The sequence below is a fragment of the Anomaloglossus baeobatrachus genome, chromosome 3, assembly GCF_048569485.1.
Source record: "Anomaloglossus baeobatrachus isolate aAnoBae1 chromosome 3, aAnoBae1.hap1, whole genome shotgun sequence".
Classification (NCBI taxonomy): Eukaryota; Metazoa; Chordata; class Amphibia; order Anura; family Aromobatidae; genus Anomaloglossus; species Anomaloglossus baeobatrachus.
Genome location: NC_134355.1, coordinates 280,851,755 through 280,878,730, shown reverse-complemented (window position 1 = coordinate 280,878,730; position 26,976 = coordinate 280,851,755). Strand labels below are relative to the sequence as shown.

At 47.5% G+C, this 26,976-nt stretch overlaps 1 protein-coding gene across 2 annotated transcripts in view; it reads right to left on the bottom strand.

Annotated features, from left to right (window-relative positions):
- Window positions 1–354: 354 nt before the first annotated feature.
- Window positions 355–26,976, bottom strand: part of MOXD1 (monooxygenase DBH like 1) — a 297,010-nt gene continuing 270,388 nt past the window's right edge. The window contains exon 12 of one of the 2 annotated variants that reach the window (XM_075338266.1): window positions 355–568. In XM_075338266.1, coding sequence (XP_075194381.1) covers window positions 413–568 — 156 coding nt within the window. In that variant the 3' untranslated portion in view covers window positions 355–412. The remainder of the gene's footprint in view (window positions 569–26,976) is intronic. The other variant, XM_075338267.1, reaches the window with a different exon arrangement.

Sequence of the window (26,976 nt, the reverse complement as noted above, 5' to 3'; positions counted from 1 at the left end):
CTCCTGTATTTTCCATGCAATATTGCAAACAAGCTGCAATCTCATGGTGGTGTACTTTGAAGCTTCAAGTCCCCAGTGCAAAATCTCAAACAGGACCAACTATCTCTACTTTTCAATTGTATTGATCTCATCTGGGCCAAAGGGACCTTTTAGGCCCAGGACCCAAATGCAACTGTAATATCTGCACCCTGTGACTGCAACACTGTTTAATCTGTTTAATCCCCTTAATGCTACAACCATTTGTACATCACATCACACAGAATAAATTTATGAAATTGCTATAAAAATTACTGAGATTAATGATTTGAGAAAAAAAAAATATTTTATTTTATGTAAAAAAAAGACATATGTCCAATAGTGCAATTATATTTGGCTTTTTATATAATTGTTGCAAATGTACAATATTTGCCATTTATAATATATAGTGTAGAACCGTACTTAGTATGATTGGCAGATATCTCATTTTTGAAGAAATTGCAGAGGATGACACAGAAGAAAAGGAGGCACATTCTGATGCTTCTGAAATATACATCTTAACTTCGGGGGGTGACAACAACATTCCTTGAACCTGCAAAAAGTCAATAAAATTGCATTAGGTCTAAATGGATGTGTGAATTCATTGAATTGTTAAATTTTAAAAGACAGTAGCGCACCACAGTTTTCTTAAGTGTTAAGGTGAAAGATGCTGTAAAATATAAAATATGGTACAAGACTAGCATATAAATTTTAAGAAACACACCATGCAAAGATTTGTTCTTCAGAGCTTGCTTCTAACCATCATCGTTTACTTAGTGGAGAGTGGGCTCTGTTACGTTTTCTTACATATTGACTATGAGATATTCATCCTATTGAGCAACTCCATGTAGAAAGTTAATAGTGTCAGGCAGGATACCTCTAAGGCAGGTGTCCCCAAGCTGTTGTTTGGGAGCTACATGTGACTCACGAGCCCTTGTTTTGTGGCTTGCGGCTCTCTGCCAACTTAACACCAGGTCTAGCAAATGGCTATGAAGACCAGGTTTCCAAATGGTGGAAAGGGGAGTGTGGTGTAAATATGGTAAGCTTGAGATAGGCTGATGCTGCAGTAGTGCAGTGGGGGTGCTTGATAAGAGAATATCGAACGAGGGGTAAAGTGGGAGCCCTTGGACATTTGTCCACTGGCTTTAAAGGAGGGGGGACAAGATCTAAAGGCCCTGTCACACAGAGATAAATCTGCGGCAGATCTGTGGCTGCAGTGATATTGTGGACAATCAGTGCCAGGTTTGTGGCTGTGCACAAATGGAACAATATGTCCATGATTTCACTGCAACCACAGATCTGCCAAAGATTTATCTCTGTGTGTGACGGGGCCTTAAGTTTGATGTCTGTGGGTAAGATGTAATTTTTTTGGGTAAAGAGGGCTCTGTGTGTCACTATGGTGGGACATCTGGATGTTGCTTAAGATGATCTCTCTGAGCTGAATGTGGCTCTCAAAGTAAGACAAAACAATCACTGATCTCGGGGAGACCAGCCAGAGAAAACACTGCCGGCAGCCAGCAAAGGCGCTCAACACAGTGAAATCTTAGGTGCCTTGCCCCCTGGGAAGTATGCAAATCAAAAAAAGTCCATGGAGCTTCTGTTAGGAATCTCGACACATAAAATAGCCAGATATCCCTCCGGGAAGGACCTCCTAGCCAAGGAGTGGCTCTTTTTAAGGAGACCACCATAATCACCATATTAAGTGGTCCTTTTACTCAATATTCAACTCTTTGACGAATTTAAAGATATGACAAGGGAAATACCAAGGCCAAGTATCCATCCACAGACAGCTGTTTCGGGGTATTGCCCCTCATCAATGTGGATTAGGATTCTGGCTAGGTTGGAGCAATGCCTAGTAGACCAGCAAGACAAAACAATCACTGATATCGGGGAGACCAGCCAGAGAAAACACTGCCGGCAGCCAGCAAAGGCGCTCAACACAGTGAAATCTTAGGTGCCTTGCCCCCTGGGAAGTATGCAAATCAAAAAAAGTCCATGGAGCCTCTGTTAGGAATCTCGACACATAAAATAGCCAGATATCACTCCGGGAAGGACCTCCTAGCCAAGGAGTGGCTCTTTTTAAGGAGACCACCATAATCACCATATTAAGTGGTCCTTTTAATCAATATTCAACTCTTTGACGAATTTAAAGATATGACAAGGGAAATACCAAGGCCAAGTATCCATCCACAGACAGCTGTTTCGGGGTATTGCCCCTCATCAATGTGGATTAGGATTCTGGCTAGGTTGGAGCAATGCCTAGTAGACCAGCAAGACAAAACAATCACTGATATCGGGGAGACCAGCCAGAGAAAACACTGCCGGCAGCCAGCAAAGGCGCTCAACACAGTGAAATCCTAGGTGCATTGCCCCCTGGGAAGTATGCAAATCAAAAAAAGTCCATGGAGCCTCTGTTAGGAGTCTTGACACAGAAAATAGCCACTAATGAGGGGCTCCAACCTAGCCAGAATCCTACTCCACACTGATGAGAGGCAATACCCCGAAACAGCTGTCTGTGGATGGATACCTGGCCTTGGTATTTCCCTTGTCATATCTTTAAATTCGTCAAAGATTTGGATATTGACTAAAAGTGCCACCTAATATGGTAGTTATGGTGGTCTTCTTAAAAAGAGCCACTCCTTGGCTAGGTCCTTCCGGAGGGATATTTTCTGTGCCGAGACTCCTAACAACGGGGATGAAAGAAGACGGGTTTTCCAGCCGCGCTATGAACCACACCGTTGAAGATTCCTTAAGATATTTTTATTGAGTCAATTCCAACGCGTTTCAAAGGCATAACTGCCTTCTTCCTCAGGGAATCTTCCTCAGATCCTCAGATTCCCTGAGGAAGAAGGCAGTTATGCCTTTGAAACGCGTTGGAATTGACTCAATAAAAATATCTTAAGGAATCTTCAACGGTGTGGTTCATAGCGCGGCTGGAAAACCCGTCTTCTTTCATCCCCGTTTTTACAGCAACCACTTCTGACGGGGCCGCAGCTGGAACCAGCTCAGCACTCCCATACGCTGTCATAGGGGTTGTGACTATCACAACCAGACCAGGTGAGTGCATCTCTTCTTTTTCTTACACCCTAAATATCGGGTAAGACCCTATTGCGCCCTTGTTTCCCCCACCACAGATCGAGACTCCTAACAGACGCTCCACGGACCTTTTTTGATTTGTTCTCAAAGAAAGAAAGATTTGGAACCACTGTGCTAAAGCATCATAGCAGTGTGCACAAGTGATGGACATCAACAACAGAGGGACCAAAGGTCCTAGTAGGAACTATAATATTTGGTCTATTTGCTTGCTGTTATATAAAAAAGGAACAGTCCTGACTAAATTTACAGTAGTTGTAAGGTCACAGAAGCTTTCATGACTGAAACCCACTTATAGTGTTATAGTAGCTTACCTTACAGAAAAGAACCTATGAAGTCATACCTGTTTAACTCACTTTGACATACTTGTCATTTCACAAAACTTTTTAATCTAACTAAAACCACATGTAATGTCACAATAGTGTCGCGGGCGGGAAGGGGATGCTGCGCTCACCACGCTCGGGTCCGGCGCTGCTGCTACTGCTGCTCGGTGGCTCGAGCGGTGGGCCGGATCCGGGGACTCAAGCGGCGCTCCTCGCCCGTCAGTGAAAAGGGGATGGTTTGGTTTGGGAATGTTGTCCGTGACGCCACCCACGGTTGTGGTGAGGTTGGGACACCACCGCTGCTCTAGACGGGGATCCCGGGAGCGATGACAGAGAGCAGCCAAGATGTTTTCCTCTCCCCTCCGTGGGTAGGGGGATTTGGTGGTCCCGGGGCCCGATGATGGTGACTGGAAGGTGGATGGCGGGGTTTGGTGAGGTGCAGGGTCGCGGGAGGGCAGCGCGGTGCCAGACGGCACGATGGTACTCACTCAGCCAATGATGTAGACGGAGTCTCTGGTAAAACAAACGGCTGGATGGATGGGTCCCACAGCCGGATGCGATGGTCACTCCCGGTAGGTTGGCGGTGACTGTCTCTCCCTGCACCTATGTTGTGTTGTCGGCTCCGATGGCTTCCCACCGGTAGCCCGCTCCCCGCTATTTGCCGGAGGAGCCCGTTTTTGCCCGCAGTCTCTGGCCCTGGGAACTCTAGCTGTGGCGGTAGCTGTATTTCCCTTCACGGTTGAGCGGTTGCCTTCAGTCGGGTCTTTGCTGCTGGGAAACCCCGGAGGTTCCCGTTGCTTACTGATTTGACCGGTTTAACGGCGACTCCAAGCCTGGTCGGGGTCCGTAGGCCCTGCCGAATGGTGCTGGCTTCTCTTCGCTCCCCGGTCCGGTACCGGCACGCCACCGCCCGTCCCCGGTCCTTACGGTTGTGCGTCAATCGGCCTCGCCTGCAGACGGTCACCACCGTCTGCCAACCTTGCTGTTTGTGCCTGGGCCACGTACCCGGACATGGCCAGTCTCCTCCGCTACCACTTCCCTCACTCTCCAACTGCTCTCTCCAAACAACTGCCTTCCTTTTCCCGCCTCCAGGACTGTGAACTCCTCAGTAGGTGGGGCCAACCGCCTGGCTCCACCCCACCTGGTGTGGACATCAGCCCCTGGAGGGAGGCAACAAGGAATTGTGTGTGTGACTGATGTGCCTAACCGGGGTGTGGGGTGTGTTGTTGTAGTACCTGTGACGTCCTGGCTTGTCCAGGGTGCCACAATAGCATACCGATTGCTATATATATATGGTTATATCACAGCAGTTAATTAATGGAAATTAACTTGTGATATTACACAAGCTTACAGTGCCTTATAAAATTAACCCGTGAATTTTTCCACATCTCTTCACATTACAGCCACAAACGTAAATATATTTTATTTGGATTTTATGTGATATACCAATACTAAGCAGCAAGTGTTTGTTAAATGTGAAGTGTAATGCAAGAGGATGTGAGCAGCACTGGACCCACTGTACCACAGGGGGATCCTGGGCTTACCCTGATGCGGGAGGAGTTTAACTAAGTGCCTACCAGGTATTCACCAGAGCCTCTTATGGTGAGGTTGGGCTTGGATCCCGGTAAACACCAGGTGTTACTCCCATGGCAGTGTCCGGTACTGTGGCAGCTGACCACAGGGTATCAGGGATGAGCTCAGGTGCATACTGGATAGCTGGTTCATGCTGCTGCAGACTGGTACAACGTGCAAGGCTGGTACAGCAGGTGCTAACAGGTGCAGCAAGCATGGGATGTTTAAGCAGGTGCTGGAACACAGGTACGGGTTATAAGGTACAGGTAAGGAACACAGGATACACGGGACCTGACAACTAGCAAGCATGCAAGTACACTAACAAAACATGTTGCTCAGGCACCTCCCCTAAGGGAGGGTGCCTTAAGTGTCCAGTGCCTCTTAGCCATAGCCTGAGAGGCACTTCTTGGTGATAGCGCACTGGTCCTTTAAGAGGGAATGAGCGCATGCAAGGGTGACGCCCTGGACTAGCCAGGTAGTCGCATACATACCAACATACACACCCCCCCACCCTAGACAGTTACAACAGTCAGACAAAAACCCTTGTTGCCTCCCTCCAGGGTCTGATGTCCACACCAGGTGGGGCGGAGCCAGGCAGTTGGCCCCACCCACCAAGGAGTTCACAGGCCTGAAGGCGGGAAAAGTGACAGATCAGTTTTGGAGGTGAAAGTGAGAGGAGTAAAACATCTGCCTGTGGCTGGGTAGGAGCCCAGGCACTGACAGCAAGGTTTGCAGACGGTGGTGGCCGTCTACAGGAGTTGGTGGAACTCTGCAAAGCCATAAGGACCGGGGTCGGGCGTTGGCCCGCCGGTACCGAACTGGGGAGCGGAGTGAAGCTAATCACACAGGCAGGGCCATCGGACCCAGACCAGGCTTGGAGCCGCCGTCAATAGTCAAATCCGAGTGTGACAGGAACCCCAGGGGTTCCCCAACAACCAAGACCTGACAGAAGGCAACAGTCCACACCGTGAGGATATACAGCCACCGCCACAGGCTAGAGATCCAAGGGCCAGCGCCTGCGGGCAAAATGGGCTCCTACGGCACCTATACGCCGGGGAGCAGACTACCGGTGGGCAAACACAGGAGTCAGAACATTCTAACAAGTGCAGGGAAAGACAGCCACCATTAGCCGTCCGGGGAGAGCACAACAACACTGCAGCCGGCTGCGGGACCCGTCCATCCAGCCGTTTTGGTTTACCAGAGACTCTGTCAGTGATTGTCTGAGTGAGTACACCAGTGCCGTCCGGCACCGCGCCGCGCTGTCCCTGCAACCCTGCACCACGGCCATCCAGCCTCCCCGTTACACCACCAGGCCCCGGGATCACCAACCCCCTACCCACGGAGGGGACAACATCCTAACTGCTCCCTACCATCTCTCCCGGGATCCCCGTCACCAGCAGCGGTGGTGCCACCATCACCACGTCCCGTGGGTGGTGTCACGAACAATCTCCCCAACCAAACCATCCCTTTTCACTCACAGGTGAGGAGTGCTGCTCGAGTTCCCGGGTCCGGCCCACCGCTCGAGCCACCGAGCAGCAGCAACAGAAGCCCCGGACCTGAGCGTGGCGAGCGCGTCCCCTCCGCCCGCGACACATGCATGCTCCATCAGCAAACTCAGAGGAGACTTTGTGCAGCCCCAGGAGCAGGAGGCAGCAGGGGAGCACGTGGGCAGCCATGGAGAGGCAGGGGAGAATGCAGTCTGTTCATGGCGGTGAGTATGTTGGCATCCCTGCTGAAGAGGGGAGGCAGGACTATGCAGGAACGCTGGCATTACATAAGAAATGATACATGGTTTTCTAGATATTTTAAAAATATAAATCTGAAAATTGTGACATGCATTTGTATTCAACCCACTCAATACTTTATAGGACCACTTTTTGCTGCAATTAATGTGGCAAGTCTTTTGGGGCATGTCTGTACCAGCCTTGAACATATACAGGGTGAAATTGTTACCCATACTTTGCAAAATAGCTTTTGTTCAGTGAGATTCGATGTGTCTGTGAACAGCAATTTTTAAGTCTTGCCACAGATTCTCAAAGGGATTTAGATCTGAAATGTGACTGAGCTATTCAAACAATGAATATGTTTTGATCTAAACCATCCATGGCAGTATGTTTTGGGTCGTTGTCCTGCTGGAAGCTGAACCTAAGCCTCAGTTTCAAGTCTTTTTTAACGTCTGTATTTAATCCAGGATTGCCCTGTATTTAGCTTTATCCAACTTCCCGTCCTCTCTGTCCCTGCTGAAGAAAAGCATACTCACAGCATGATCCTGCCACCACCATGTTTGACGGTGGCGATGGTGTTTTCAGGGAAATGTGCAGTGTTAGCTTGATCCCTAATGTTCTCAAATCTTGGAAGCCTTCATACAGGTGGACTCAATTTACCAAATAAGTGTCTTCTAGAGGCAGTTGGCTACCCAGAATTTGTTTCTGGGTATATCAGACTACATGGGGCTGAATACAAATGCATGTCACAATTTTCAGATTAAAAAAGCTTAGAAAACCATGCATCATTTTGTTTGCACTTAACAAATATTTGCTACATAGTGTTGGTACAAGTGCATCTAAATAAATTAGAATATCATCAAAAACTTATCTATTTTAGTAATTCAATACAAAAAGGAAAACACAAGAATATAGAATTATTACAAACAGAGTGATCTATTTCAAGTATTTATTTCTGTTAATGTTGATGATTATGGCTTACAGACAATGAAAAACCAAAAGTCACTATTTAAAAAAATAGAATATTATATAATGCCAACTGAAAAAAATGATTTTAAGCTCAGAAATGTTGGCCTACTGAAAAGTATGTACAGTAAATGCACTCAATACTTGGTCGGGGCTCATTTTGCATGAATTACTGCATCAATGCGTCATATGGAGGCGATCAGCCTGTGGCACTGCTGAGGTGTTATGGAAGCCCAAGTTGCTTTGATAGCAGCCTTCAGCTCATCTGCATTGTTGAGTCTGGCATCGCTCATCAGCCTCTTGACAATATCACCAATCAAGCACAGTGATACTGTGGTTATTAAACCAGGTATTGGTACTTTTGGCAGTGTGGACAGGTGCCAAGTCCTGCTGAAAAATGACATTTCCATCTCCAAAGAGCTTGTCAGCAGAGGGAAGCATGAAGTGCTCTAAAATTTCCTGATAGACGGCTGCACTGACTGGTTTTGATAAAACATAGTGGACCTTCACCAGCAGATGACATGGCTCCCCAAACCATCACTGATTGTGGACACTTCACACTAGACCTCAAGCAGCTTGGATTGTGGCCTCTCCACTCTTCCTCCGGACTTTGGGACCTTGATTTCCAAATGAAATGCAAAATTTACTTTCATCTGAAAACAACACCTTTGACCAATGAGTAACAGTTCAGTTCTTTTTCTTCTTGACACAGGTAAGACGTTTCTGGCATTGTTTATTGGTCATGAGTGGCTTGACATAAGGAATATGACAGTTGTAGCACGTGTCCTGGATTCGCCTGTGTATGGTGGCTCTTGAAGCACTGACTGCAGCAAATTTTAGAATGGCCTTTTCTTAACAATACTATCAAGGCAGTGGTTATCCTGGTTGCTTGTGCACCTTTTTCTACCACACTTTTTCCTTCCACCCAACTTTCTATTAATATGCTTGGATAAGCACTCTGTAAACAGCCAGCTTCTTTAGCAGTGACCTTTTGTGGCTTACCCTCCTTGTGGAGTGTGTCAATGACTGCCTTCTGGTGATCTGTCAAGACAGCAGTCTTCCCCATGATTGTGTACCCTACTGAACCAGAATAAGGGACCATTTTAAACGCTTAGGAAGACTTTGCAGGTGTTTTGTGGTAAATATTCTAATTTTCTGAGATAATGACTTTTGAGTTTTCATTGGCTATAAACCATAATCATCAACATTAACAGAAATAAACACTTGAAATAGACCACTCTGTTCGTAATGACTCTACATAATATATGTATTTTCCTTTTTGTATTGAATTACTGAAATAAATTAACTTTTTGATAATATTCTAATTTATTGAGGTGAACTTGTATATCACATAACATACCTATAAAATACATTTACCTCTGTGAAAAAATGTGGATGAATACTTTTTCAAGGCATTGTACATTATTAAAACTTTCCGTATGTCACAGGATTATGTATACCTTATGAAAACACTATTGTAATATCACAGCTAATTTGATGATTGCCAGCATCCAGAATTGGAGACAACTTTAATGTGGTCAAACATAATCTTAAGCCTGCTTTAAACCTTACGATCCAGCATACGATATCGTATGCGATCGTAACCGCCCCCATCGTATGTGCTGCACGTTCAATTTGTTGAATGTGCCGCACAAACTATTAACCCCCGTCACACATACTTACCCGTCCATACGACCTCGCTGTGGGCAGCGAACGTCCACTTCCTGGAGTGGGAGGGACGTTCAGTGTCACAGCGACGTCACGCGGCAGCCGGCCAAAAGAAGCGGAGGGGCGGAGCTGAGCGGGACGTAAACATCCCGCCCACCTCCTTCCTTCCGTATTGCTGGGCGGGAGCCGCGGGACGTAGGTAAGATCTGTTCATCGCTCCCGAGGTGTCACACACTGCGATGTGTGCTACCCTGGGTACGATGAACAATCTGACGACCAATCCTAGAGAAAGGAACGATGTGCGTGCGATGAACGTTTTACCGTTCAATCACAATCGCACATACCTGTCACACACTGCAATGTACCTTACGATGCCGGATGTGCGTCACTTACGATGTGACCCCGCCGACACATTGTAAGATATATTGCAGCGTGTAAAGCAGGCTTTAGAAGGGATAGTAAAAAAAAGGTAAGAATTGCCAATAAGGATGAGCGGAAGAATCCGACACTATTCGATATCCGACGGCTAATAGGGTTTCCAAGACATCCGATAGCCGACGGCTAATTTGACATCCGCTCCGATACTTCCATTTTCATTTCTCACTACCTAGCACCTTTTTCCAGCCAATGAACACATCTGACGTTGCTTGCCCTCGCAGTAACGCCGCAGCCATTTTTGTTGTGGTATTACTGTGATTGGCTTGGCCGCATGGCATCATAGGAGCTATATAAGCCAGCGGCCATTATGGTCAGTCGGTCTCTCCCTCTCTCTTTCTTACTCACCAATCACGGGCGTGGAGCTGCACGGTGATCACAATGTGGCGGGTTCTCCAGCTCTTAAAATGCCGGCCACACATTAATCCATCTTGTATTCCCTGCTTCCCCTGCCCACTGGCGATTGGTTGCAGTCAGACACGCCCTGATGCTGAGTGACAGCTGTCTTACTGCAAACAATCACAGCTAACGGTGGGTGGGCCTATATCGTGTAGAAAAATAAATAAATAATGTAAAACAATGACATGCCGTCCCCCCCCCAAAATGATACCCAGCTGAGGTAAGCACACAGTAGCGGGCCGGTATTCTCAGACTGGGGAGGGCGAGGGCCATGGTTACGGCACCCCTCCCGCAGCCGAGAATATCAGCCCGCTGCTGCCCCGAGAATTTTCATCCATTAGATATGACAGTCCCGGCGTGTCACCAGCCCTTCCCGATTGCTGTGATGCGGTGGCCATCAGGGTAATAACTAAGAAGTTAATGGCAGCGCATCGCTGCCACTAAAGGCCCCGTCACACTAAGCAACATCGCTAGCAACATCGCTAGCAACATCGCTGCTAACGAACAACTTTTGTGACGTTGCTAGCGATGTTGCTGTGTGTGACATCCAGCAACAACCTGGCCCCTGCTGTGAGGTCGTTGGTTGTTGCTGAATGTCCTGGGCCATTTTTTAGTTGTTGCTGTCCTGCTGTGAAGCGCAGATCGCTGTGTGTGACAGCGAGACAGCAACAACTAAATGTGCAGGCAGCAGGAGCCGGCTTCTGCAGAGGCTGGTAACCAATGTAAACATCGGGTAACCAAGAAGCCCTGTCCTTGGTTACCCGATATTTACCTTTGATACCAGCCTCAGCCGCTCTCACTGTCAGTGCCGGCTCCTGCTCTGTACACATGTAGCTGCAGGACACATCGGGTTAATTAACCCGATGTGTGCTGTAGCTAGGAGAGCAAGGAGCCAGCGCTAAGCAGTGTGCGCTGCTCCCTGCTCTGTGCACATTAGCTGCAGCACACATCAGGTAATTAACCCGATGTGTGCTGTAACTAGGAGAGCAGGGAGCCAGCGCTCAGTGTGCGCTGCTCCCTGCTCTCTGCACGTGTGGCTGGACACTGGTTGCTGGTGAGCTGACCAGCAACTCGTGTAGCCACGCTCCAGCGATCCCTGCCAGGTCAGGTTGCTGGTGGGATCGCTGGAGCGTCGCAGTGTGACATCTCACCAGCAACCTCCTAGCAACTTACCAGCGATCCCTATCGTTGTTGGGATCGCTGGTAAGTTGCTTAGTGTGACTGGACCTTAAGTCCAAGATTAGTAACGGCAGCGTCTATGACACGCCATCACTAATCTGTAAGTAAAGTAAATAAACACAACACCGAAAAATCTTTCATTTGAAATAAACCACCAAAAAGCCCCTCTGTCACCACTTTATTAACCCCCCAAATATCCAGGTCCGGCGTAATCCACACTGGGTGACGTCTGTGAGCGAGGGTTCAATGCAGCCTCATTCCGTGAACTGCCCCCGATTTTTGAGGTCTGTCCCACAGCTTACAGCTGATGTCCGGCTCCTCCCCTCAGTGCATAATTAAATTAAATTATAAATAAATAATAATTATAAATAAATTAAGACAGCCGAGACTCGAACTCGTAAACTAATTGTCCATAGGCAGCAGCTCTACCCATTGAGCCCCTGCCTGTAATAAAAAACATAGGAAGATTTGGTAATCTTGAACTCTGTATTGCTGTAGAGAAATCAGAAGCAGATAATAAGATAGATAGATAGATAGATAGATAGATAGATAGATGATAGATAGATAGATGATAGATAGATAGATAGATAGATAGAGGGATAGATAGATAGATGATAGTAGATAGATTATAGATATAGATAGATAAATAGATAGATAGCGGGATCGATAGATAAATAGATAATGGATAGATAGAGGGATAGATAGATAGAGGGATAGATAGATAGAGGGATAGATTGATAGATAGATAGATAATGGATATATAGAGGGATAGAGAGATAGATAGATAGATAGATGATAGATAGATAGATAGATAGATAGATAGATAGATAGATAGCTAGATAATAGATATATAGAGGGATATATAGATAGAGAGATAGATAGAGACATAGATAGATAGATAGATAGATGGGTAGATGGATAGATAGATAGATAGATAGATAGATAGATAATGGATATATAGAGGGATAGAGAGATAGATAGAGACATAGATAGATAGATGGGTAGATAGATAGAAAGATAGATAGATAGATATAGGGATAGATAGATGGATAAATAGATAGATAGAGGGATAGATAGATAGATAGATAGATAGATAGATAGATAGAGGGATAGATAGCTTGATAGATAGATAGATAGATAATGGATAGAGGAATAGATAGATAGATAGATAGATAATGGATATATAGAGGGATAGATAGAGAGATAGATAGAGACATAGATAGATAGATGGATAGATGGATAGATAGATAGATAGAGGGATAGATAGATAATGGATATATAGAGGGATAGAGAGATAGATAGAAAGAAAGATAGATAGATAGATAGATAGATAGATAGATAGATAGATAGATAGATAGATAGAGGGATAGATAGATGGGTAAATAGATAGAGGGATAGATAGAGGGATAGATAGAAAGATAGATAGATAAATAGAGGGATAGATAGATGGATAAATAGATAGATTCAAGCTGCAATGGTTAAACTGTTCAACATTGTGCTGAGTGGTGGTTACTTCCCTCGTACCTGGAACCAAGGACTCATTACACCGATCCACAAGAGTGGGGACAGGTATGACCCTGCCAACTACAGAGGCATATGTGTCAGCAGTAACTTGGGAAAACTGTTCAACAGCATCCTAAACAAAAGTATCATCAGTTTCCTTACCGAGCACAATGTCCTGAGCAAAAGCCAAGCAGGGTTCGTGCCAAACCACCGCACCACGGACCACATCTACACCCTGCACAGTCTCATTCAGAGCCACGTCCACAATACAAAGCATGGGAAGATATACGCCTGCTTTGTAGACTTTAAAAAGGCCTTTGACTCAGTGTGGCACCCGGGCTTGTTCTTGAAACTGCTGGAAAGCGGAATAGGAGGAAAGACCTACGATGTAATCAAAAGCTCCTACACCGAGAACCTCTGCAGCGTGAGTGTGAACGGTAGAAGAACGGCTTATTTCCAGCAGAGCTGAGGAGTCAGACAGGGCTGCAGCCTAAGTCCAACGCTCTTCAATATTTACATCAATGAGCTGGCTACTGCTCTAGAATCTTCAACTGCTCCAGGTCTCACACTCCATGACGCCCAGGTGAAATTCTTGCTCTATGCAGATGACCTACTGCTGGTGTCACCAACCGAGAAAGGTCTCCAAGACAACCTACAAATTTTGGAGAAATTCAGCTCCACATGGGCACTACCGATCAATCTAAAGAAAACCAACATCATGGTGTTCCAGAAGAGAAAAAGAAGATTTGACCAGCATCCTTCATTTGTCGTAAACGGCTGCACTCTAACAGGAACAGACAAATACGCCTACTTGGGCCTGGAAATTCACCAGTCAGGGAGCTTCAAACAAGCTATAGAGACCCTGAAAAACAAGGCCTGCAAAACCTTTTATGCCATCCGAAGGAAATTGTATCATCTGAAGCCACCAGTGAGGGTCTGTATATTGTGAGGTAGCACGGTCGGCTGCGCAGCAGAAGACACGGGATCCAGGCATTAAGGTTCACAGCACACGGTTTTAATGTCCAAACAAAAAGTCCATAACAAAATACATGTCCCTCTCCAGCAGAGGGCTCAGGAAGTTCTGTTCACTTCCCCACACCCAGCACACCTGCCCTTGTTCCTGATTCTATTTAACCCTTCCTTCAGCCTGTAGGGAAACAGCATTAACCCTATAGTGGATTTACTTTCTATCATGGAGGGAGCACAGCCGGGGCGAGACATACCGGCCGTCATAGATAACCCCGGTCACAGTCTCACACACCCCCCCCCTCAGTTCAAGCGTGCGGGGTTGAACTCCCGCCATCAAACACGGGCCGCGGGACAAGGCATCGGCGTTGCCCTGCAACCCACCGGCCCAGTGTTCAACCGTAAACCGGAAGTTCTGCAGAGAAAGGAACCACCGGGTAACCCGGGCATTCCGTTACTTGGCGGACCTCATCCAGACCAGTGGAGAGTGATCCGTCACCAAGCGAAACTGACGTCCCAGCAGGTAATAGCGTAGGGACTCCAAGGCCCACTTAATCGCCAGGCACTCCTTCTCCACTACGCTATAATTCCGCTCGGGAGGGGTGAGCTTCCTACTTAAGAAGGTGACGGGGTGTTCCTCCCCCTGGACCACCTGAGACAGCACTGCCCCCAGGCCGACCTCCGAGGCGTCAGTCTGTACTATGAACTCCTTCCGGAAATCAGGGTTGACCAGAACGGGCTGTCGGCACAGGACCTCCTTCAGGGCCCGGAAGGAGTCCTCGGCCTGCGGAGTCCAGCGCACCATGACGGACTTCTTGCCTTTGAGAAGGTCCGTCAAGGGGGCTGATAGTCCCGCAAAATTCTTTACAAACCTCCTGTAGTACCCCACGATACCCAGGAAGGCCCTAACCTGCTTCGTGGTCAGGGGTCTAGGCCACTTCTGGATCGCCTCAACCTTGTTAATTTGGGGCTTAATCACTCCTTGGCCTATCACGTAGCCCAAGTAGCGGGCTTCCGTGAGTCCCAATGCACATTTCTTGGGATTGGCTGTCAATCCGGCTGTTCGAAGCGCGTCCACCACCGCTTGTACCTGTTCCAAGTGAGTCTGCCAATCGGAGCTGTAAATAATGATGTCATCCAGGTACGCTGATGCATACGCCTGGTGGGGTTCCAGCACTAAGTCCATCAACCTCTGGAACGTGGCCGGAGCGCCATGTAACCCAAAAGGCAAGACAACATAGTGGAAGAGACCCTCCGGCGTAACAAAAGCGGTTTTCTCCTTGGCGGACTCCGTCAGTGGCACCTGCCAGTACCCCTTGGTCAGGGCGAGCGTGGTGAAGTATCGCGCCTGTCCCAGCCTATCAATCAGCTCATCCACCCGGGGCATGGGGTAGAGATCGAACTTGGATATTTCGTTCAATCTCCTAAAGTCATTGCAGAACCTTAAGGAGCCATCGGGTTTTGGTATTAGGACAATCGGACTAGCCCATTCACTCCGGGATTTTTCGATGACCCCCAGGCGTAACATTGTCTTTACTTCCTCCGATATGGCTTGTCGTCGAGCCTCCGGTACCCGGTATGACTTCAGGCGTACCTTCAGGTGGGGCTCGGTGACAATATCATGTCGTATCAGACTGGTCCTACCGGGCAGCTCAGAGAAGACATCGGGGTTCTGCTGAACCAACCGTCTGGCCTCTCGCCTCTGTTGCTTGGTGAGGGCTTCTCCAATCCTTACTTCCGGTTCGTCCTCTCCGGAGGTCGCTGGAGCCGGATGTGCACGACCCGAAGAGGGAGGTGGGGAAAAAACAGCCATCAGGCTTTCCCGTTCCTGCCAGGGTTTTAATAGGTTGACATGGTATATTTGTTCAGGTTTCCGCCTACCGGGCTGCAATACTTTATAGTTAACCACCCCGACTCTTTCCTTTATCTCGTAGGGGCCTTGCCACTGAGCCAGGAATTTACTCTCCGCCGTGGGGATTAATACCAACACCCGATCCCTGGGTTTAAAGGTCCGCACGGTGGCTTGTCTATTGTAGCGGCCGCTTTGCGCGGCCTGAGCCTCCTGTAAATGCTCCTTCACAATTGGCATGACCGCGCTTATGCGGTTCTGCATTCCTAAAATGTGTTCAATCACACTTTTATGGGGGGTGGGCTCTTGTTCCCATGTTTCCTTTGCCAGGTCCAACAATCCCCGGGGATGTCGCCCGTATAACAACTCAAAAGGCGAAAACCCCGTGGATGCCTGTGGCACCTCTCGTATGGCAAACATCAAATAGGGAAGCATCATATCCCAGTCTTTCCCGTCTTTTGAAATCACCCTTCTTAGCATGGTTTTCAGGGTTTTATTGAATCGCTCCACTAAACCATCCGTTTGAGGATGATACACAGACGTACGCAACTGCTTGATGTGGAGTAGCCGGCATAGCTCTTTGGTCACTTTAGACATGAATGGGGTCCCCTGATCCGTAAGGATCTCCTTGGGCAACCCCACCCGGCAGAACACAGCAAACAACTCCCGAGCTATAAGCTTTGCTGCAGTATGTCTGAGAGGTATCGCCTCGGGATACCGGGTGGCATAGTCAACGATCACTAGGATGTGTTGGTGCCCTCGAGCGGACTTTACGAGGGGCCCCACCAGATCCATCCCTATCCGTTCAAAAGGGACTTCTATAATGGGTAACGGTACCAACGGACTGCGAAAATGGGTCAGGGGTGCGGTAAGCTGACACTCCGGGCAGGTTTCGCAGAACCGTTTTACCTCCCCAAAGACCCCGGGCCAATAGAACCTTTGCAATATTCGCTCCTGCGTTTTCTTGACCCCTAGGTGGCCACTCATCAGGTGTTTATGAGCCAAGTCGAGGACCCGCCGGCGATGCGGCTGGGGCACCACCAACTGTTCTACCCCCACGCCCCGTATTTCATCTACCCGGTAGAGTAAATCCTGCTTAAGAGCGAAATGGGGGTACCTTACCTGGGCACCGGGCAGCTGTGCCACCCCGTCAACTACTGTCACTCGACTCCGGGTATGTATTAACGTAGGGTCCTGGAGTTGGGCTGTCCCAAACGTATCCGGGGACGCCTCCAACTCCGGGATGGGCTCGACCGTCTCAGCCTCTCCTGCCAATACCTCTAGGGGTGACCTATCGGGTTCACACTCTGTCCCTATCATGGTGACCCCTACGGCAGGTGTCCCGGATTCAGGATTGTAGGGCTCAGGTCCTGGACCGACCAATATCTGAGGGGACTTAGGGGGTCCCCTCCATAAAGTCCAAAAATAGGGCAGATCCCTTCCTAGGATCACGTCATAAGGAAGAGTGTTAAGAAGTCCCACCTCATGTTGCACCTGACCGCAAGGTGCTGTGATGGTGACAATCCCCGTGGGATAGTCGCGGCGGTCCCCATGTATGCAAACCACCCCCACGGTGCGTCCTGTGGCCTTTACTTTAGCCCTCAAGGTGGATCGCACAAGGGTCACTAAGCTTCCGGAATCCAACAATCCTGTAACCGGACATCCATTCACCTGTATTTGGCACAAGTGGGGCTCCATCTCTGGGGAGACCAGGTCAGCGGTACACACCACCTGAGCATACATTGAACCCCGCCGGGTAACCCCACAATCCATGGGCTCCGTGGTGAGTGGACACTGGGCTTCCATATGTCCCACCCGCTGGCACCGCCAACATCTAATGGGGACGGAAACCCCCTTGACGGGTTGTCGTTTAGGGTACATAACCTTCCGGACCTCAGGAACGGCGGCCGCGGCCTCAGACGGGACGGTAGGGGACTCCTGCACCGTTGTCAGCGGTGGGTCCTTGGCCCTAGGCTTGGAGGGGCCGGACCGACGGGCGGTACGCAAAGTCTCAGTGTCCCGTATCAAGTCCTGCGTAGCCACATGCCGCTCTACCAGGGACACTAACTGGTCCAGGGTACTCGGGTCACCCTGTCCTACCCACCGTTGAACGGTGACGGGTAAAGTGCGCACAAAACGATCCACTACTACCCTTTCCACCATTTGCGCCGGGCTCAGAGTGTCAGGCTGCAACCACTTTTTTACAAGATGCAACAAGTCATAGGCCTGGGAGCGTACGGGTTTGGCTTCCTCATAGAACCACTGATTTACCCGCTGAGCCCGTACATAGGTATTCACCCCCAACCGAGCCAGTATTTCGGCTTTCAGGGTCACATAGTCAATGGCGTCCTCGGTACAGAGGTCCAGGTACGCTTTTTGGGGTTCCCCCGTCAGATAGGGCGACAATACCTCAGCCCACTGCGGGGTCGGCAGCTTTTCCCGCTCGGCCACCCGCTCAAACACCGCCAGGAACGCTTCCACATCATCACCCGGGGTCATCTTTTGCAACGCTTGTCTCACCACTTTCCGGACGCTGCCGTCGTCACCCGGTCCCGGGGTTGTTGCTGCCGGTCCGGCACGGATCGACTTGGCCAGGAGAACCATCTGTTCTTGGTGCCTTTTTTCCTGCAATTGCAAGGATTGCTGCTGACGTGCATTGGCCTGATCCATCTGTTCTTGGAGTTTTTTTTCCTGCATTTGCAAGGATTGCTGGTGCTGTTGCTGCTGATGATCCAACGTCCGGATCAGGTGTGTATTCATCTGTTGTTGCTGTGCAGTAGCCTGAGCCAGCTGCTTTAGTATGTCCTCCATGGCGTCACCGGGTTTGGGCTGTAGTATAGCCGCTCGAATCCAGGACATGTGCTACTGGGTCACCAGGGATGGAAGCTACACCTCACCGGCTGTCATGCCCGCATTCTCCACCATATGTGAGGTAGCACGGTCGGCTGCGCAGCAGAAGACACGGGATCCAGGCATTAAGGTTCACAGCACACGGTTTTAATGTCCAAACAAAAAGTCCATAACAAAATACATGTCCCTCTCCAGCAGAGGGCTCAGGAAGTTCTGTTCACTTCCCCACACCCAGCACACCTGCCCTTGTTCCTGATTCTATTTAACCCTTCCTTCAGCCTGTAGGGAAACAGCATTAACCCTATAGTGGATTTACTTTCTATCATGGAGGGAGCACAGCCGGGGCGAGACATACCGGCCGTCATAGATAACCCCGGTCACAGTCTCACAATATATAGAGGGATATATAGAGGGATAGAGAGATAGATAGATAGATAGAAAGATAGAAGGATAGATAGATGGATAAATAGATAGATAGAGGGATAGATAGAGGGATAGATAGATTGATATATAGATAGATAGATAAATAGAGGGATAAATAGATAGATAGATAGATAGATAGATAGATAGATAGATAGATAGAGGGATAGATAGATTATAGATATAGATAGATAAATAGATAGATAGATAGATAGATAGAGGGATAGATAGATTAATAGATAGATGGATAGATAGATAGATAATGGATATATAGAGGGATAGAGAGATATATAGAGAGATAGATAGAGACATAGATAGATAGATGGGTAGATGGATAGATGGATAGATAGAAGGATAGATAGATAATGGCTATATAGAGAGATAGAGAGATAGAAAGAAAGAAAGATAGATAGATAGATAGATAGATAGATAGAGTGAAAGATAGATGGGTAAATAGATAGAGGGATAGATAGAGGGATAGATAGAAAGATAGATAGATAGATAAATAGAGGGATAGATAGAATCCCGCCCACCATTCCTAGGAGTAAGCAGCATTGAAGATGAGCTCCTGAGTTTTTCATCATTTATACCTTGTAATGAGCAAACAGTAAGACAAAACCTGGAAAAATTGGATTCCGTGGAAGAGGAAAGCGAGCTGGACTGAGCTGGACTGAGCTGTACTAAAGATTTTTATGAAAAAAGAGGAAATAGAGGATTTAAAGGACATAAGAAAAAACCTGTTGAAGGACAGATCACATACAACAGGAGGATTCCAGACTGACTCCCAGAGATTTGCACATCCAAAGGTAGGACCATCCTCCATCCATACCACAACCTACAGACAGTGCTGTAATTACATCTCTGATAAATAATGATTACTATAAAAATGGAAGATATAAATGTAATACAAGTAATTGAGCAGAGAGCAGAGCTGGAGACACGGGACACCAGGGAGTCACAAACTCTGGAAATCACATACTCTGAAGGGCAGAAAAGCATTCATGTGCAGAAAGCCATAAAACATGCAAAGATTAGAGAAGAGCCAGAGACCCTCTTTACTGATTTTACCTCTAAAGAGAAAGATAAAAGAAAAACCAATTTATTATTTTTCACAGACCAACCCTTAGCCTGGCACACCGCTCTGTGCAAACAATATAAGCATACATCCAAGAACGGCATTAATAAGGGCCGGCAGATCAGAATTAGAAACCAAAAAGAAGACGAGACCAACTCACTGACCATAAACGTGTACAATAATGGCATGATCATGGTACAAGGGACTGAGGAAAACTTACAGAAATTTAAAGACAGCTTTTCTCAAATTAAACTCCAGGCACAAAATTGCAAAGAACAACAAACCCCAGCAGCCACCATCACCTCTACAGAGACCTCCAGAGACAGAACTGCAGCCCCAAACACCTCACACCCCTCACCCGAGACCCTCAGAGACTGTTTATCTCAACTAGAAAGAGACTTTGTACAATTTAAAGAAGAACTTCAAAGAAATCTTGGTGACAGAAATGCAAATGACCAAGTAATAAATGAGATAAGCAAGCTGAGATGTGAATACAAGTTGGCTCTGCAGGAAATAAGAGACGAAATGTGTGAACTGCAGCAAGAAAATGCCCGACTGAGACTGGAGATAACAGAGCTGAAGACTCCTGGACGCCTGAAACAGGAGGACGCCATAGAAACACAGAGGAGTGAAGACACCATGGCCTCCACTGGCCAGGACACTGAGATACCAAATAGCTCCAACAGTATGAATGCTCCTGAAAATAACATAAAGGAACCACAAACCAGAAAAACAGAAAAGAGAAGAGAACCAGCCACCAGCAAAATCTCCAGCACAGACCCCCAGCTTCACCCACGTACCCCACCCGTGACCTCACAAAGTTTTGATACCATCCTAATAATGGACTCAAATGGGAAATACCTGAATACACTGCGACTATTCCCAGGCAAAAGGGTCAAACAAATCTGCTGTGCAACTATTGAGCAGGTGATGGCCGTCATCAATACTCCACGGTTTACAAGCCCAAATCATATTTTTATACACACAGGAACAAACAATCTGCCAGCCCAACACCAGCAGATCGCAGGACAACTGACCCAACTAGCAAAGACGGCAAAACTAAAATTCCCGGACAGCAAAATAATTCTATCATCTCTGCTCCCAAGAAATGATGTATCAAGCCAAACTATCCAGAACATCAACACGGACCTGACCACCAGAATCAAGGCTGTGCCCGACGTGATCCTGGCACAACACCCCTCTATAAATCACCAACACCTCTATGACTACAAGCACCTAAACAAACAAGGGGTCAGCCTACTGGCCAAAGAGCTGAAGGACATTATACTAAACAGAGACCCCATGCCTGGACTCAACAACAACAACAAACCCATGGAAAGACCCCCAACAATAAAAAGACAGGAAACCCCAATTTCATCACAGGAGGCCAGAAACAAAGCCCTTCACCCAAAATCGGGCCATCAGAGGAGGAGGAGACCACCATGGAGGGGACCATCAGCCCCACACAGAGACATGCAGGGCAGAGATATGGAAGAGATTAGAACCCTGCTCAGCACATTGTGCAGGAAACTAATGTGACTGGATCTAAGGGTACCTTCACACTTAGCGATGCAGCAGCGATCCGACCAGCGATCTGACCTGGTCAGGATCGCTGCTGCATCGCTACATGGTCGCTGGTGAGCTGTCAAACAGGCAGATCTCACCAGCGACCAGTGAACAGCCCCCAGCCAGCAGCGACGTGCAAGCGACGCTGCGCTTGCACGGAGCTGCCGTCTGGAAGCTGCGGAGACTGGTAACTAAGGTAAACATCGGGTATGGTTACCCGATGTTTACATTAGTTACCAGCGCACAGCTGTGTGTGCAGGGAGCAGGGAGCCGCGCACACTGAGCGCTGGCTCCTTGCTCTCCTACCATAGCTACAGTACACATCGGGTTAATTAACCCGATGTGTAATGCAGCTACATGTTCAGAGAGCAGGGAGCCGCGCACACTGCTTAGCGCTGGCTCCTTGCTCTCCTAGCTGCTGTACACATCGGGTTAATTAACCCGATGTGTACAGCAGCTACATGTGCAGAGAGCCGGAGCCGGCAGCACAGGCAGCGTGAGAGCTGCAGAGGCTCGTAACTAAGGTAAATATCGGGTAACCACCTTGGTTACCCGATGTTTATCTTGGATACAGCTTACCTCAGCTGTCAGATGCCGGCTCCTGCTCGCTTCATTTGTCGCTCTCTCGCTGTCACACACAGCGATCTGTGTGTCACAGCGGGAGAGCGGCTTTGAAGAAAACGAACCAGGGCTGTGTGTAACGAGCAGCGATCTCGCAGCAGGGGCCAGATCGCTGCTCATTGTCACACACAGCGAGATCGCTAATGAGGTCACTGCTGCGTCACAAAAAGCGTGACTCAGCAGCGATCTCGGCAGCGAGCTCGCTGTGTGTGAAGCACCCCTAACACACCTATAAACCAGTCGTAAATCCAGAGTGTCTTACACACCCGCACTCATTACAAGGTATATACACATGAGGTATATAGAAAAAAAAAAAAAAAATGACCTCATTCACAATCAGCAGCTGGAACATCCAAGGCCTGAGCACCTCGGCCTTTGGATGTAAAACAAATGACCCTGACTTTATTCAAAGAGTGAAGAATATAGACATTCAGATCCTCCTGGAAACATGGACCAGAGCTGAAATCGAACCTCTGGTGCCAATCGGATACAGGGAAATCTCTGTCCCTGCCCTTAAAAATAAAAACATCAAACAGGGCCGCTGCTCAGGAGGAATATTGATCTGGTATAAAGAAGAGCTCCACCAGTACATCAAACCAGTGAAGAGAGGAGGCAGCCACATATGGATCAGAATCAGCAGCTCCATCCTCACCTCTCAGTCCGATATCTACCTCTGCACCACCTATATACCACCGCCAGAGTCCCCCTACTTCAATCCAGACAGCTTTGAGATCTTACAAGAAGAAGCCACCCATTATCAGGTCCTGGGCAAAGTTCTCATCTTTGGAGACCTCAATGCAAGAACAGGGAGAGAAAGAGACTTTCTGACCACAGATGGAAACATCTACATATTTGGGGCAGAGAATGACAGTCACGACTCAGAACACTCAGAGAGAAACAGCTATGACAGTACAGTCAACAAAAGTGGCAAAAAGCTCCTGAACTTATGTAAAAGTTTAGGTCTTCATATTCTTAATGGACGTACAAAGGGAGACTCACTGGGAAGATACACACTAAACTCCCATGTAGGAAGGAGTGTAGTAGACTACGCCATTACAGATATGGACCCGGCAAATATTAGCGCCTTCATAGTCACCCCACAAACGCACCTGTCAGACCACAGCCAACTTCTCCTGTACATAAAATCTACAGAGAAACCATCCACACAAAAGCCACAGCAGAGCAGCCTCTACAACCGACCTCCATCCTATAAATGGTCCAAGACGTCAGAAATAAAATATAAAGAGGCTCCCAACAGACCAGAATTACAGGAGATGCTCCACAACTTCTACAGCTACAAGTATAAGTCAAACCCAGAAGGAGTGAATCAAGCTGCAAAAGACCTCAACAAAATATTCCACACCATGGCCAAATTGTCCGACCTCAAACAAGTCAACTACAAGAGGCCAAAAGAAAAGCAGATCAATGGTTGGTTTGACAAAGAGTGTAAAGCCGTTCGAAAGACCCTGAGAACAGCCTCAAACAATAAACACAGAGACCCCAACAACCCAGACCTGAGGGAAGCCTATGACACCATACAAAAGCAATACAAAACCATCCTCAGGAGGAAGAAGCAGAGCTACATCTCTACCAAACTTAGCCAACTCCAAGACGCCCTCCAAGACAACTTCTTCTGGGAAATATGGAACCACATGGACACAAAGAGCAAGAAAAAGAATGACACCCATATCCAAAATGGCAACATCTGGCTCCAGTACTTCAGAGACCTCTACAAAGACATCGCAAAAGAAGGACTTAGCCAAGGGCAGGAAAACATAACATCAAAACTAAAGGCAATGGAAGAGAAAATCAAAAACTTCCAAAACCCACTGGACACACCAATTACATTACAGGAAGTTGCAGAGAAATTCCCTTCCATAAAGTGTAAAAAATCTAGTGGTCTGGATGGAATCCCCCCAGAGATGCTGAAGTACAGCCCACCAGAAATTCAAGCTGCAATGGTTAAACTGTTCAACATTGTGCTGAGTGCTGGTTACTTCCCTCGTACCTGGAACCAAGGACTCATTACACCGATCCACAAGAGTGGGGACAGGTATGACCCTGCCAACTACAGAGGCATATGTGTCAGCAGTAACTTGGGAAAACTGTTCAACAGCATCCTAAACAAAAGGATCATCAGTTTCCTTACCGAGCACAATGTCCTGAGCAAAAGGCAAGCAGGGTTCGTGCCAAACCACCGCACCACGGACCACATCTACACCCTGCACAGTCTCATTCAGAGCCACGTCCACAATACAAAGCATGGGAAGATATACGCCTGCTTTGTAGACTTTAAAAAGGCCTTTGACTCAGTGTGGCACCCGGGCTTGTTCTTGAAACTGCTGGAAAGCGGAATAGGAGGAAAGACCTACGATGTAATCAAAAGCTCCTACACCGAGAACCTCTGCAGCGTGAGTGTGAACGGTAGAAGAACGGCTTATTTCCAGCAGAGCCGAGGAGTCAGACAGGGCTGCAGCCTAAGTCCAACGCTCTTCAATATTTACATCAATGAGCTGGCTACTGCTCTAGAATCTTCAACTGCTCCAGGTCTCACACTCCATGATGCTCAGGTGAAATTCTTGCTCTATGCAGATGACCTACTGCTGGTGTCACCAACCGAGAAAGGTCTCCAAGACAACCTACAAATTTTGGAGAAATTCAGCTCCACATGGGCACTACCGATCAATCTAAAGAAAACCAACATCATGGTGTTCCAGAAGAGAAAAAGAAGATTTGACCAGCATCCTTCATTTGTCCTAAACGGCTGCACTCTAACAGGAACAGACAAATACACCTACTTGGGCCTGGAAATTCACCAGTCAGGGAGCTTCAAACAAGCCATAGAGACCCTGAAAAACAAGGCCTGCAAAACCTTTTATGCCATCCGAAGGAAATTGTATCATCTGAAGCCACCAGTGAGGGTCTGGCTAAAAATCTTCGATTCCATCATTGCCCCAATCCTCCTGTACGGCAGCGAAGTCTGGGGCCCTCACACTTACCCAGATTAGTCAAGGTGGGATTCCAGCCCAACAGAAATATTTCACCTGGAATTCTGTAAGCACCTTCTCCAGGTCCATCGAAGCACCTCCAACAGTGCCTGTCGAGCTGAGCTGGGCAGATTCCCTCTACACCTAGCAGCTCTGAAGAGGCCACTATCATTTCAGGCTCACCTACAGAGTAGCAATCCAAGCTCCCATCACCACAAAGCTCTGATATATATACGTGGGCCAGATGAACCAGGACCCCTCGCACAGCTCTCCCAAACCCAACTGGACAAAATAACCAATCACACCAGCCTGACAAGAACCAGAATCAGGAAGATGGTAGACGAGGGCCAGGAGAGGTATGTCAGTGACTGGAGGACCGACATCAACACCTCACAGAAACTGACCACGTACCAGAGACTACAGAGAGACTACAGACTGGCCCCATATCTGGAAAAACTCCCGGACCCCAGAGACCGCAGGACCCTGAGCCGATATAGACTCAGTGCCCACAGTCTAGCCATCGAATCCGGACGACACAAGCAGAGCTACAAGCCCAGGGAGGACAGACTGTGCCAACACTGTGACCTGGAGGCCCTGGAGAATGAAACCCACTTCCTGCTACACTGCACCAAGTACTCAGCAGTGAGGGACACTCACTTCAGGAGACTCTCCCATCTCTTCCCGGACTTCAGCTCCATGAAGGAGGAAGAGAAAATATATATCCTGCTGGGGGAAGAAGAGAGCGCAGTGGAGATAGCAGCGCGGTATGTGAGCGAATGTCATAGACTTCGAGAAAGAGAACTATGATAAGTCATGGACTTCCATAGCCCCCCATCCCAGATGTGGCCCCCCAATCCCCACCCTGGATATGCCCCAACCACCGTTACTACAGTCCCCACCCTGGATATGCCCCATCATAAGCCATGGACTTCCATAGCCCCCCATCGCAGATGTGGCCCCCCAGACCCCACCCTGGATGTGCCCCATCTATCCTTCCTACAGTCCCCACCCACCATCCCCACAGCCCCAGTCCCTAATGTACACTTGCTTTGGCAAAACTAATTTGTATTTGGTCCTGCCAATAAAGCTTATTTGATTTGATTTGATAGATGGATAAATAGATAGATAGAGGGATAGATAGAGGGATAGATAGATAGAAAGATAGAGGGATAAATAGATAGATAGATAGATAGAAAGATAGATAGATAATCGATATACAGAGGGATAGAGAGATAGATAGAGAGATAGATAGATAGAGGGATAGATAGATAGATGGATACTGGATATATAGAGGGATAGAGAGATAGATAGATAGAAAGATAGAAGGATAGATAGATGGATAAATAGATAAATAGAGGGATAGATAGAGGGATAGATAGATTGATATATAGATAGATAGATAAATAGAGGGATAAATAGATAGATAGATAGATAGATAGATAGCTAAAGGGATAAATAGATAGATAGATAAATAAAAAAAAAATAAAAAACATAGGAAGATTTGGTAATCTTGAACTCTGTATTGCAGTAGAGAAATCAGAAGCAGATTATTCAGCTACAAAGATAGATAGATAGATCGATAGATAGATAGAAAGACAGATAGATAGACAGATAGATAGACAGACAGACAGATAGATAGATAGATAGATAGAGGGATAGATAGATAGATGATAGTAGATAGATGATAGATATAGATAGATAGATAGATAAATAGATAGATAGCGGGATAGATAGATAAATAGATAATGGATAGATAGAGGGATAG